A 15,550-nucleotide genomic window follows, 5' to 3' on the forward strand; every position below is an offset into this window, starting at 1 on the left:
ATGAAGAATTGCCTTATCCGCAAAGATTTGTAAAACATTTTTGGTGAAATAACTGAAGATCAAGGTTTTACTTTTGTAGTGTTATTTTTCAGGAATAGGAAGCTGTGTGATGGACAGTTAACCAAGAGTCAGGGAGTTATCAACTATGGATGCATGTGTTGTACATGACACAGAAGGTTGGAGTAGCACGTTCGATGATGATTGGGAGATTTAATGTGTGCATTCTGACATGATCCATTCTTCGCACACGGGCCCACTAGGCCATTAAGTGTTTGATCGAAAGAGGGGTGATAAGGGCCAAATGATAGGGCAACCTGAAAGGGGCGTTTGGATTGTATATTTAGTTTATAGTTTGAATTCTAAATGTGAAAATTTGCCAGAAGTGGTGGGGGAGGAGAATGTTCAGCACGTAATGGTAACATGTTTTTCTGACAGTTGGCTTACATAGCGGGTGTAGGTCTGGACTACTCAGTGTTATGTAAGCAGATGTGAACATTCTTGATTAAACTGGATGCCGAGTGACAATGTGTAATTAATAAACAAAGATGTATGACATTACATATTTCATCATTACAGGATGGTTGGATAATGTGTACAAGTGACAAATGAAATGTACATTCCTCAATGCAATGTTTCCAGGCCCCGATTTCTCGAAACAAACTGAAGTTTTTACTCAAATTTCAAACTGAGTTGGACAATTTAAAACAGATGAATTTTTAACTCATCTGCATTTTTTAAATAAAAAGCCCAAACAACTTAAGTAATCTATCCACCAACCTCAAATTGTCTACTATGTTTGAGCTTAATATTGATTTTAGTTCATTCTGGGAAATGCATTTTCTCAAATTTGAGTAAAAACTCTAACTTAAGTAGAAACTCAGACTTAAGTTTGTTTCGAGAAATTGGGCCAGGTCTGCAGTATACAGAAACGTGAAATGCTTCTGCATTTCTTACTTTAAGTGCATTATGAGCGTGACTGGTGTGAGGTGATAAGTTCAGATCCACAATTTGCTCAATTAGAAACTATGATCATAAAACAGATTTATGTTCACAGCTTCATCACAATGGATATCTGGCAGATTGACAGGAGATAACATGGTCAACAATTAGAAGGTCAACAGCTACGACTACAGGCTGAATGGTTGTCTGTCTGTTCCAACAAAACATTGAATGTCAACTGCTGGGACATCAGATTAAGACTTGTGACTACAGTCATAGGGACATCAACCTGAATGGTTCACTGTTAGGACATCAGCCTGAATGATCCACTGTTAGGACATCAGCCTGAAAGGTTCACTGTTGGGACATCAGCCTGAATGATCCACTGTTGGGACATCAGACTGAATGTTCCACTGTTGGGATATCAGACTCACTGTTGGGACATCAGCCTGAATGGTTCACTGTTGGGACATCAGCCTGAATGGTTCACTGTTGGGACATCAGCCTGAAAGGTTTACTGTTGGGACATCAGACTGAAAGGTTCACTGTTTAGACATCAGACTGAAAGGTTCACTGTTGGGACATCAGCCTGAAAGGTTTACTGTTGGAACATCAGACTGAAAGGTTTACTGTTGGGACATCAGACTGAAAGGTCCACTGTTGGGACATCAGCCTGAATGGTCCATTGTTGGGACATCAGCCTGAATGGTCCACTGTTGGGACATCAGCCTGAATGGTCCACTGTTGGAATATTAGACTGAAAGGTCCACTGTTGGGACATCAGCCTCAATGGTCCACTGTTGGGACATCAGCCTGAATGGTCCACTGTTGGTATATTAGACAACATTAGGGCAACAAAAAGCCAGTATAGCTTTGATACAGCAATGTCGTCATCATCTTTAGTGTCTTCATCAAGACATGCAACATGGCACCAGCCTGAAAACCTGAGTTTGTTTAATGTTACATGTATCCTGAGTACAAGGAGAACATCAGACTAATTAAAGGTTTGCTTAATATGTTATCACTGTTCAAGCTGGTAGATATTTGTGATCAAGTGGCATCCTGTAGGCGTCCGAGTCCAGGGGAAGACTTGCTAATTTGTGTCTGTGGTGGACTTGGTTTTTGTTTCTGAACAATGATGACCATTCATTTTCATGAATCTGAGTATAAGTGGCATCAACAGATCATATCTGGGCTATCAGATCCTGTGACAGTTCATAGTGAACAACATAACAGTGAAGCTTCTCCCTGAAGGCTTATCATCTGCTAACACTGAATAGTCCCTCCATTATCAGCATACATATATATTCAATATTACCAGGGGTAAGAATGAACATGCAACACTTCCCAAGTTAAGCCAACATGATAGACACAATTAGTGGGATCACCCACACCAAGTTTCATTTCATTGTCCTGTTGTTTTGGAGATATTAAAAATATGAAACATTAACAAGTGACAACAGCCCAGCCATAATTTGACCAGGTGAGCTAACACATCTACACACAGATATTAGTACACCATGCTTATCTCAGCAATATTACAGTTTCAGTCAACTGAGTATAGATTCTTTCCATAGTACAGATGACATGATCAATTCAACTGTCTTGCTGAAACACTTCCTGTTCTGGTGATGTTAACATGAGGAATATACATACTGCTCCACACCTATCACCACTTTGACATATATCACTACAGCAAGCCATTAGATGAGCACCTGTCTGTATCACAGCAAGTCAGAGCTATTCTACCTGCACATCAATACTTCTCTTACCTACACTACATATTTCAAATGATTTCAAGTACATTATGTTCCTCCGTTATTTACCTGGTTACAATGTCAATATGTACTCACCTGTAAAATCACTGACATTAAACCATCAGCCTGAATACTGTCCATGTGTCCTTTAGAATCAATAATGATATGATTGTGATCACTGCTGCTGATGGCTGTGCAGGATGTAACTGACAACAGTGACAAGTTACACTGGAGGGGAGATATCAACAACATATCATAATAGAGGGCACGCTTTTACAAATGTAACCAACCCCAAACTCAGGGAATATAAGTCTATTTATGCCTCTTTTATGATGACAATGCTTTGTTTGACAATATATTTCATGTACTAAACTTAGTAGCTGACAAAACTAATTATTTTTATTTTTTGATAGAATGTTTTTCAAGGAATTGCTGTGTTATGGAATATAGCACTTAACATTTGCAAGACTTTTCAGTTGGGGAATGAATGTGATAGATTGCTTGGGTCTGTTAGACTAATAGTATTTGATAGTGTCATGCTACTGAGGCTAATTATAGCTAGCCTCATTTCAAAATAAACACAAGTGCAGGTGCACACTTATAGATGATATATAACTTACAGGTGCACACTCATAGATGATATATCACTTACAGGTGCACACTCATAGATGATATATCACTTACAGGTGCACACTCATAGATGATATATCACTTACAGGTGCACACTCATAGATGATATATCACTTACAGGTGCACACTCATAGATGATATATCACTTACAGGTGCACACTCATAGATGATACTACTCTCAGGCATACACTCCTAACTGCTGTAATCATCACAAGTGCACACTGCTAGATCATATACAAATCAAAGGCGTAGTTATGATATATACAGTCACATGCCAACCTCTTGCTATTTGCCTTGTTGAACTTACAACAAAATGGAACTTTAAAGCCTTCGAAAACACATATTTTGACATATCCTTTCAGTAGATATTCGCAAACAGAAGAAAAAAGCAAACTATTTATTCCTCAAATGGCAGAAATTAAACTCTCCCATGCTTGCTCGGTTAGCTTGATTAAAAAAATACACTACCCTCTTCCTCGGTCTTTGAGCACAATCCAATGAATTGAACTGAAAATGAGATTTCTGACTTCCATATATATATCTGGATAGCAATGGGAAACATGGACGAATTCAAACTTGAAGCAGCAATCCTATTAGTTGAGACAACTGTCAGTCAAAGTTGACACAAATTTCTGCACCAACCACATATGTACAAAGAAGTCCATACCAGCTATTTACAAGAAGTAAATGGAGTCTGTTCCATGTATATTTCTTAGCACTGAAGAGCATCATCCTATGTGTCCAGCGATACAATACACGCTGTCCTTCCATCTGTTTGTGTCAGTGTGACCGGTTGGACATGGAAAATGACAATGTATGTACATGTTGCGTTGCTCCAACTGCTAAGATGCAGTGGCGCCCTCTGTGCTGCTACTTGCTGATGCCTGTGGACTGGCCCCCGATGTACTGGCTTGAGGCTGACTTCCATCTGAAATAAGTAAGTAATGACATCTTCTGTACAAAAAAAATCTGGAACTACCATACTGTGAAATACAAGATTCCAGTTTACCTGTTTAGTACAGTAAAGTATTCTGTAGCCCCTGGTTTGTTTTCAATGTGCAACTAATATACTGTCAATTACCTGCATGCTCTATTTTTTTGCTTATTGTGTTCAGGAAACGTGATTATAAAATGCAATCTCTGATTGAGATGCTTACCAAATAAGTTGTGTGACTATACTGATTTTTTTTTCAAACCTATATCAACCAAATGATTTGGGGTGTCTTAACTTCGAAATCCGGGGCATCACACAAAGTGTGAAGTGGTTACTATGACTGTAAAGTAGCGAAGTCATGTGTCAATGCAGAAAAATAAATAGTACAAGGTCTTCAAAGTAATGAACAAAAAGAGGCAACACAAGATGATATATCCCCAATCTGGCACAATTTGGAAATGGAGTATGACTACTTACACCCCAGATGGATACCTTGACTGACTGATTTTGGTTTTACACCACTTTTAGCAATATTCCAGCAACATCACGGCGGGGGACACCAGAAATGGGCTTCACACATTGTACCCATGTGGGGATTCGAACCCGGGTCTTCGGCGTGACGAGCCAACGCTTTAACCATTAGGCTACCCCACGCCCCAGTTCAGTGAAGAAAATAATAAAGCTATTCAGTATTTTAAATATCCAAAATCACCAAAAGGCACAGTTCACCTCTAGGCTGATCTGTTTAGCAAATTTTATCATGAAATAGTTAACAGTCCAACTTGGTATCATGAAAACATAAACAATGATAAAAACACAAAATCCCAAACAATCAAAAGCCACCAGTTCACCACAAGACTGACTTATATAGCAAGTTTCAACAAGAAATAGTCTTTGGTTTAGGAGCTACTCTCTAGGAAATGGGATGATGGACACACGGACAGACATACAAGCAGACAGACTCACAGACAAACATGCTGATCACTATATCCACCTGTTATTCAAACTGGGGGTATAAAAATGATGAAATATTTTTTTCTAGCAAGAATATTCCATGCCAATATCTTTAAACACTCAGAATTTGAGTTCTTATGCACCACAGTCTGTATATACTGCAAACTGATCATCCACATCATGACAACATGTAATGCTACAAACTTTACAGTCCTTCACATTATCATGTGTCCATGGGACATCTTTCATTGGTTGGTTTCAAGCATCTGGTGCAACTTACAATACATATCTTCCCACATGGGTACAATGTGTGAACCCTATTTCTCTGTCCCCTGCCGTGATATTGCTGGAATATTGCTAAAAGCGGGTGTAAAACTAAACTCACTACACTACATAGCAGGACAAAATGTAACACTTCCAAACTCAGGGTGACAGACCTTCACATTTTAATTTGTCCATCTCAAATGTGACATCTGTAGCCCCGACTGCAGTGTTGGGGTCATTCTGTATGTCAGGGACGGCGTTCCTTCGGCCTGTCCTGCCGGTGGAAGCGAAGTCCTCTAGGGCGGAAGTACACTCTACTTCTGTCATTACCTCGTCCTGTTGTCCCTCACTCTGCAAAAAACACAATTACAGTTACCTACACAATACCACACACACAAAAACACACAGAAAAGCTGCCCGGTAAAGGACAATCACTGTTAACTGCATACAGTATCTGTTTCCTACATAATACAATAACAACTTATTATGTAACTCCATAGGGCCCAAAGCATGCACACACTCACAGTTACCTACACAATACCATAGAAACTGTAGCTTACAGACCAAGCCATGTACTGTTTCCTATACTCTTAGAAACTACACCTTACAGACCAAGGCAAGCACACAGTCACTGTTTCCTATACACTTAGAAACTGCTCCTTACAGACCAAGCCAAGGTCGCAATAACTGTTTCCTATACACTTAGAAACTACTCCTTACAGACCAAGGCAAGCACACAATAACTGTTTCCTATACACTTAGAATCTGCTCCTTACATACCAAGGCAAGCACACAATAACTGTTTCCTATACGCTTAGAAACTGCTTCTTACAGACCAAGGCAAGGTCACAGTCACTGTTTCCTATACACTTAGAAACTGCTCCTTACAGACCAAGGCAAGCACACAATAACTGTTTCCTATACACTTAGAAACTGCTCCTTACAGACCAAGCCAAACACACAATAACTGTTTATTACAGAGTGTTTCTTGCACAATATAATGTAAAACTACTCTGCCCCAACCAAGTAGCTGCTTACACATACGTTCAAAGTGGTGATTAGTTATTTTCAAGGTTTTTCGATATATATCATAACAAGGTCATGTAACTTAATTAAATGAGTAACTTCTATTCCTCAGGGTAAAATGCAAGTCAAATCTGCATAGGTATTTGCACAAAGAGTATAGGTCTACATGTACTGAGAAAACACTTTTTACAGAAAGGTGCTTATTTCTCTTTTGCCCAATGTCATTAAAAGAACCTGATGATTTTGTATTCCATGCCACAACCATAGACGTCCATGGACATATCAATTAAAAGCATGAAACCTAAGCATTTATTGATTCACCAAGAACATATATTTCAAGTGGCAGGTTACATGCCACAGGACTTCAAACATTGTTAGTACACACACAATAGACAAGGTAAAACATGCCACAACCAATACCTGGCATACTTGATTAGGTGACTCACTTTAGGAAGAACTTTTTCATCTTGAAACATATTGTCCTAATTGAATCAATTTCTATCAAGTTTCAGACTTGTCCATAACGAAGCCATTTTGAAAATGCACCAATTTAAAGACACATCTTATTTTGATGAAGTAGAACAACATTTAAAAAATCAATTATGAAAATTTATGAAGGTAAATCACAAAGTAATTCCCCAAACCCTCTTATAACACTGAAAGGATTTCACTGTAATCTTGAACTGTCCTTTGTCACAACACTGCAAAAAACAATATCCAGTTTCTGTTTCCTTACCATTATTCATTAAGCCCCAGGCCATGCAGCTAAAAAATCAATAACAATAATTACAGAGACAAAGATTTGTCTATAAAATGGTTGTTCAACTCCCACACAGCCATGCTATCACGCTGAACACCCTGACACAGGAAACAGACAGCACACAGCAACATGATCTGTTAACCAGCATAATGTAACTATTAGCTGAGGTATGTCACCAGAAACCTGATTCCGCTATTCTTTGGTTTCATGCTTTATATTGCTATCTATGAACAAAATCAACAGAGCAGTAAATGCTACATTCATGTGATGATACATAGTTGTACATAGAACAATAATAAAACTGTATTCAAACACACGGCAAAACAGGAAACTGAAGATTGATTACAGGATATTTGTACTGGTTTTCAGACACTGATGGGTGGCAAGTGCATCTTGTAGAAGACACCACATAGCAGCCAGTTCTCTATACATCTGGTAGAGGACAACATATAGCAGCCAGTTTTCTATACATCTTGTAGAAGACACCACATAGCAGCCAGTTTTCTATACATCTGGTAGAAGACACCATATAGCAGCCAGTTCTCTATGTATCTAGTAGAAGACAACATATAGCACCCAGTACTCTATGCATCTGGTAGAAGACAACATATAGCACCCAGTTTTCTATACATCTTGTAAAAGACACCACATAGCAGCCAGTTTTCTATACATCTGGTAGAAGACAACATATAGCACCCAGTTCTCTATGCATCTGGTAGAAGACAACATATAGCACCCAGTTCTCTATGCATCTGGTAGAGGACAACATATAGCACCCAGTTCTCTATGCATCTGGTAGAAGACAACATATAGCAGCCAGTTCTCTATGCATCTGGTAGAAGACAACATATAGCAGCCAGTTCTCTATGCATCTGGTAGAAGACAACATATAGCACCCAGTTCTCTATGCATCTGGTAGAAGACAACATATAGCACCCAGTTCTCTATGCATCTGGTAGAAGACAACATATAGCACCCAGTTCTCTATACATCTTGTGAAAGAAAGCCACACCACAAAGCAGCCATCCAGTTTTCTATACATCTTGAAGAACACAACAAAAGACACAACACATAGCAGCCAGTCTTCATATAGTTCTCTACATCTGGTAGAAGACAACATATAGCACCCAGTTCTCTATGCATCTGGTAGAAGATAGACAACATATAGCACCCAGTTCTCTATGCATCTGGTAGAAGACAACATATAGCACCCAGTTCTCTATGCATCTGGTAGAAGACAACATATAGCACCCAGTTCTCTATACATCTTGTAAAAGACACCACATAGCAGCCAGTTTTCTATACATCTTGTAAAAGACACCACATAGCAGCCAGTTTTCTATACATCTGGTAGAAGACAACATATAGCACCCAGTTCTCTATGCATCTGGTAGAAGACAACATATAGCACCCAGTTCTCTATGCATCTGGTAGAAGACAACATATAGCACCCAGTTCTCTATGCATCTGGTAGAAGACAACATATAGCACCCAGTTCTCTATACATCTTGTAAAAGACACCACATAGCAGCCAGTTTTCTATACATCTTGTAAAAGACACCACATAGCAGCCAGTTTTCTATACATCTGGTAGAAGACAACATATAGCACCCAGTTCTCTATGCATCTGGTAGAAGACAACATATAGCACCCAGTTCTCTATGCATCTGGTAGAAGACAACATATAGCACCCAGTTCTCTATGCATCTGGTAAAAGACAACAAATAGCAGCCAGTTCTCTATACATCTGGTAGAAGACAACATATAGCACCCAGTTCTCTATGCATCTGGTAGAAGACAACATATAGCAGACAGTTCTCTATGCATCTGGTAGAAGACAACATATAGCACCCAGTTCTCTATGCATCTGGTAAAAGACGACAAACAGCATCCAGTTCTCTATGCATCTTGTAGAAGACAACACATAGCAGCCAGTTTTCTATACATCTGGTAGAAGACAACATATAGCACCCAGTTCTCTATGCATCTGGTAAAAGACGACAAACAGCATCCAGTTCACTATATATCTTGAAGGACACAACACATAGCACCCTGTTCCCTATACATCTGGTAGAAGACAACATATAGCACCCACGTTCAAATACATCTTCTAGGACACATAATACAAGTCTGATCATCCAGTCCTGCTTATCACCAGTAACAAGCATTGGATGCTGAAGACCAGTTCTTTGTGGATATTCACAGGGGTAAGCAGCTGTCTCACAAAAGATTATACAGATGCTACACTAGGAGATCCTGACAATCCAGACAGATGTGCCATTCTTTCTACTTTCACTACCTGATCTGATGAAGAAACACAATACTATCAATATACTTTATTCCATATTAGAGACGGTGTCTGCAAGAGCCAACAATGCTAATGATTGGTGATTTAAACAGGAGAATATTGCAACACTACAGGTAACATGAACTATCACTCTGTGAACCGCTATTACACAAACAATACTGAGTATAACCATCAATAGATATGAAGCAGATGACAGCCATATTTATTTCCTAATCAAACGATGGCCTTGGTATCTGACAAGATGGAGCTGAACCGTTGCAAGCTGGGCGTAGTGTAATTATCACAAGAGGAAAGTGGCGTGCTACTGTCACACCAATCAAGTTCATAACTGCACATGAAATACAACCAAGCCAAAGCCAGTGGTGTCATGATCATAACAGCCTGAGTACATTCTACTCAAACACACAACCATGATTAAATTCAGCATTATTCAAGACATTATCAATAGGTTGCCAACAAACAGTCATATGTACTAACTTGTTATTTTACTGAAAAAATCAAAGAAAAAGGGTCACAAATAGAACCCTTCAAGTCCTCACCATCTCCTGTTATCATCATGATCATAGCATATATCACTCCGCAACAAGCAGTCCTGTCAATAATGAAGATTACAACTTTAGGAATAACAGCTTCTTGTTTAATGCACAGATTGGCATTGTGGTGGATTCTTACTCCATTGTCAAGCATCCTGTCAATGACACCTCCAATCGGTACTCCTGCTGGGTAAAGATTTAATGGGGCTGATGAAGTGGTGACCATTCCAAACCTTTGTTTAGGTACCAGCTAGTCTTTGGAGGCTAAAAGTAATTAAAGACAAGACACATTCTTAAATTGCTCTCTTACATCTGCTATGCTTACTTAACATTCCATTTGAAAGTGGGCGATATATTTAGAATCCATACAAAAACACTGTCTGGCTACACTCAGCTTAGGCTGTACAGCCCCTAGCAAAATTAAGCATTTGGGAAGAAACTGAAACTACTCGAACATGTAGAAGGTAAATTTAATTCTCAACAAAAGCATGGCCTATCCATGTCACTACTGTAGCTGATATTCACTGGCTTGATATGGCTCGTATTACTTTTGCAGTTTCAAATGTACTTTTATAGCTACCTGTTTTCTAGTTTTTTTTCATTCACCTGATGAATGAGTAATAATATACTCCGAAACGTTGTGTTCCTCAAAATAAAAAGGTTGACATCCTTTATTTTCATCTTTACAGAGGAGTTGATTACATTGAGTTGGGTCCTAACGTCTGGATTGTCCCCAGTAACACCACAACGTTAACTAAGTGGTCAGACATACAGGTACACAGTGTATACTGCACTAGTTGGTGCTTGACCCGTGAAGGTCCGGGTTAGAATTGGTCTTCAGCAACCCATGCTTGTCGTAAGAGGCAACCAGGCTCACTGGCTTGGTTGACACGTCATCGTATCCCAATTGTGTAGATCGATGGTCATGCTGTTGATCACTGGATTGTTTGGTCAAGACTGGAATAATTAGCTGGAATATTTGAGTGCGGCGTTAACAACAAACCAACAACTTCCTAATTGGTTCTTACAAGAACTATACATAGAAATGGTGATAACAGTCAATAAACAACACAATATAGTACAGTATCGTCTCGTGAATTTGTTGATACAGTGTAGATTTTCATGGCTGTATTCTGTTACAAATGATACCAGTTTTTAGAGTACTATAAATAGTAGATTGCCATCCATCCAGGAGTAGCTCCATGAAACACTCAACAGTTTATCGATATATCCTGTGATCTTTTTATTTTCAGTCAGAGCAAGCAGAAACCTTCTGAACACGCAAACCTAACTAATTACTTTGTTGGAACATGATGTTGCTTTTTTCTTTCAAATGCCATTAGCAAAATGACCCAGTCTGATGTTGACACAAAGTAGAAAATCACAAGGATGTGTATTCCTGTATCGTAACTTGTCATCTTGGTACAACTACAGGTACAATAGAAGTTTTGGTAGAAAGTAGGATAAACATAGACATGCTGTGTAGAATATGGGTTGATTGTGGAGTTATACATCATCTTAACAAGGATTAACAGACAGAAATTGAGTAGAAACTAACTTCAGTTTTGAAAATGTCCTACAATAGTATGGGAATTGCAACTTCTGTCTTTGGAGATGTAGACTGACTGACTGACTGAGTTTGGTTTTACACCGCTTTTAGCAATATTCCCGCAACATCACGGCAGGGGACACCAGAAATGGGCTTCACACATTGTACCCATGTGGGGATTCGAACCCGGGTCTTCGGCGTGACGAGCCAACGCTTTGACCACTAGGCTACCCCACCGCCCCTGGAGATGCAGAAAGAATTGAAACTAACTGACTAGTCTCAGTATCTTCAAAACATTAAGTGAGTCGTATGGCTGGAAAAGTTTGGGCATGTCTTTATACTGAATACAAGCATGTGACCTTTAATTTTACTCTCTCCACTTTTGTAATAAATATGTTTTCCTTTACTAATTTAAATGAGACTTTTTATTTATTATCATGGACTGCTGTTGAATGGGAATTAGTTCACTTTTTTGCAGGTGTATAGATGACGGCCACTTTGGCTATCTTTAGGCGCACTAGCTAGAAATAGAATGAAATCGTTCAGGTTTATCAGAGTGGTATACAGATCACTGAACTCATATCTCATGTTTGGAAAGTGCTAGATGCTGTTATTTGCATTGTGAATAAACACACTTTCATGGGCAATAAAATGTGATATCATGTGTAAACAGAATTGTCACGTGTCTTCCCAGCAGCTATTGAATTTGAGTTATCTGAAGATGACAGAGCCCCACCACTGTCACAAATTGATGAAATATATTTGCTTAAACAGACTGACATGAAAATTACAAATAGTCATGGTCGTGCTGTGGTGATTAATTGAAATAAGCCACATGATCATACATTGGATCGGGAAGATAACGGAACTGACCAAGCAAACACACACATATCTGCTCCAGCATTTCAAAGCAATGAAATTTAAGCATGTTACACGGGCCACTGCAAAATAAGAAGAAGGGACCTGTACTGATTTACTAGGGAATATATGAAAACCAAACTGATCAATTATTGCATGCCTTATTGTGTTATCACAACACCAATATGAGTGAGTGAGTGAGTGAGTTTAGTTTTACACCGCACTCATCAATATTCCAGTGATCAACAGCATGAGCATCGAGCTATGCAACTGGGATATGATGACATCTGTCAAACAAGTCAGTGAGCCTGAACACCCGATCTCGTTTGTCGCCTCTTACGACAAGCATGGGTTACTGAAGATCATTTCTAACCCGGATCTTCACCGGTCATATGTATAACGAAGCCTGACCCTTTATCTAACACATGACAAGGCCATAGCACCAAACCAATGCTGCTAGATCCAGAGAAAAGCAACATCTTGATGGCCATACCCACAGGAGGGCGAGAAACACATGGTAATTTTCAGCCAATTGTAAAGAAAACGTGAATACTATTTGGATATATGCAATATCAGCAAACAACTCTGATTTAGATATTGGTGCAGATATTGCAACCAGAAATTATGCAAACAACAAAACTGTCATGTACAAAAGAGGCATTTATTTAGCTTTCTCAGAGGCTAACATTCAACCTGAAGTCTGCACATGCAAACACACAACGATCACAATGTGCTGGACATACAAATCACACATTAGCAGAACTCATAAGTATCCTAGTAAACCCACTGTTGGTTATAGTATAAGCCAAAAGTACCTGATATTGTGGAGTGATTGAGTTTTGCCCAGTTACTCAGGTTCTAAATCACTATTAATAAACCATCTTCCATGTAAACTTACACTAATTATCACTGTATGACTGCATGAGATCTTGTCCCATCATGAGCTCACCACACTAATTGTGCGGTGATATACAGCAATGGCTTGTGTATTCAATGACACATAGGAAGTCCATCAATCATCAGGCAGACACAGACAGTGGTGCTGGTGACAACATATTTCTCAACAAACCCATTATTAAGCTAGGAATAATGATTTTCAAGCTTATTGTAAGTCACCTTTTACCTCAGCTCATAACAATATGGTCCAGATTTATTGTATGTATGTGCTGAAGCGTTCTTGATATCAATCAATACATTGAGTTTGTGACCAGCTGCTATAAGGTTTGGATATATTTGAAAGCATAAGCCCATCAAGATTAGGTGGATCTATAAGTTTGTTGCTAAACACTGGGGCGGTAGCCTAGTGGTTAAAGCGTTCGCTCGTCACGCCGAACACCCGGGTTCAATTCCAAAAATGGATGCAAGCATACACAGTCATGGGTGCAAGCATACATGTACACAGTCATGGGTGCAAGCATACACAGTCATGGGTGCAAGCATACACAATCATGGGTGCAAGCATACACAGTCATGGGTGCAAGCATACACAATCATGGGTGCAAGCATACATGTACAATATAGGTGCAAGCATACATGTACACAACCATGGGTGCAAGCATACAGTCATGTGTGCAAGCATACAGTCATGGTGCAAGCATACACAACCATGGGTGCAAGCATACATGTACACAACAAGTCATGGGTGCAAGCATACACAATCATGGATGCAAGCATACAGTCAATGCAAGCACTTCAATGCAAGCATACATGTCATGCATGCAAGCATACACAATCATGGGTGCAAGCATACACAATCATGGGTGCAAGCATACACAGTCATGCATGCAAGCAAACACAATCATGGGTGCAAGCATACACCATCATGGGTGCAAGCATACACATTGATGGAAGCAAGCATACACAAGTGTTTGCCACTTAAATATGGCAATGTCCCCCGCCGCTAAAGAAGAATGAAATATTTATAACATATTTACTACTTTTTATTTTTTGGTCACATACAAGAAATGACTGGTGTCTGCATAATCAATGTAGGCTGTCGACATAATTGAAGACATTGGGTGCAATGTTTTATGAGATATCGCGTTTACATAAGTTTGAAAAAGTGGTCAAAATGTCGTGGTGACCCTGAAGATAAGGTCAAGGTCACCCAAATCAAATGGTGTCTGCGTAATCCCCAAATGTAGGCTGTCACCAAATTTGAAGATATTGGGTACAACAGTTCATGAGATATCGCGTTAACAAGAGTTTGATAAGTGGTCAAAGTGTCGTGGTGTCCTTGAAGATAAGGTCAAGTTCACCCAAATCAAATGGTGTCTGCGTAATCCCCCGATGTAGGCTGTCACCATATTTGAAGACATTGGGTACAATAGTTCATGAGATATCGCATTAACAAGAGTTTGAACAGTGGTCAAAGTGTTGTGGCGACCTTGAAAATAAGGTCAATTTCACCAAAGTTGACTGGTGTCTTCCTAATCCCCCAATGTAGGCTGTCACCAAATTTGAAGACATTGGGTACAACGGTTCATGAATCGCATTAACAAGAATCAGGGACGTACGTACGGATGCCGCTCAATACATAGTCCCCCGTTCCGCAACAATAATGATGGATGCAAGCATACACAATCATGGGTGCAAGCATACACAATCAACCAGATCATGGAGTCTGATCACCTGATTCTGTTGGCTGTCTCATACAACCAGCCTACGCTGCTAGGGACCTACACTAAACAGGAATAACCACCTGGCTAAACAAGTCCTGGTGCTAATATCACAGATGCCATATCTGAAGGGAAGACTTTGTGAAATGTATTAACACAGCTACTGGCAGCTCTGCTGTAAAGATTTGAGCCACAAACAAGAATAAAACATCAGGTGATTCAAACAAAACATTTCACAACCAACATAAAGAAAAGTCTGAGCAAATGTGTAGTTAAGTTCAGTCAAGCTTGGAGTTGACAGCACTTTGAGATCTACTGAACTGCAGGAGAGTCATGCCGAGCAACAAGTTCATGCAGCCTGGTAGAGTCATGCAGAGCAACAAGTTCATGCAGCCTGGTAGAGTCATGCAGAGCAACAAG

General features: G+C 39.5%; 1 protein-coding gene across 1 annotated transcript in view; it reads right to left on the bottom strand.

The window, feature by feature from the left end:
- Positions 1-1,876: 1,876 nt before the first annotated feature.
- LOC124259029 (cAMP-dependent protein kinase inhibitor gamma-like) overlaps positions 1,877-15,550 on the bottom strand; it is a 67,810-nt gene continuing 54,136 nt past the window's right edge. The window contains exons 3-4 of the mRNA XM_046693107.1: positions 5,652-5,829; positions 1,877-4,254 (exon numbers count right to left, since the gene is read on the bottom strand). Of these exons, the coding sequence (XP_046549063.1) occupies positions 4,169-4,254; positions 5,652-5,829 (264 nt within the window). The 3' untranslated portion in view covers positions 1,877-4,168. The remainder of the gene's footprint in view (positions 4,255-5,651; positions 5,830-15,550) is intronic.

The sequence above is a fragment of the Haliotis rubra genome, unplaced genomic scaffold (genome assembly GCF_003918875.1).
Source record: "Haliotis rubra isolate DU_JTF1 unplaced genomic scaffold, ASM391887v1 Scf707, whole genome shotgun sequence".
Classification (NCBI taxonomy): Eukaryota; Metazoa; Mollusca; class Gastropoda; order Lepetellida; family Haliotidae; genus Haliotis; species Haliotis rubra.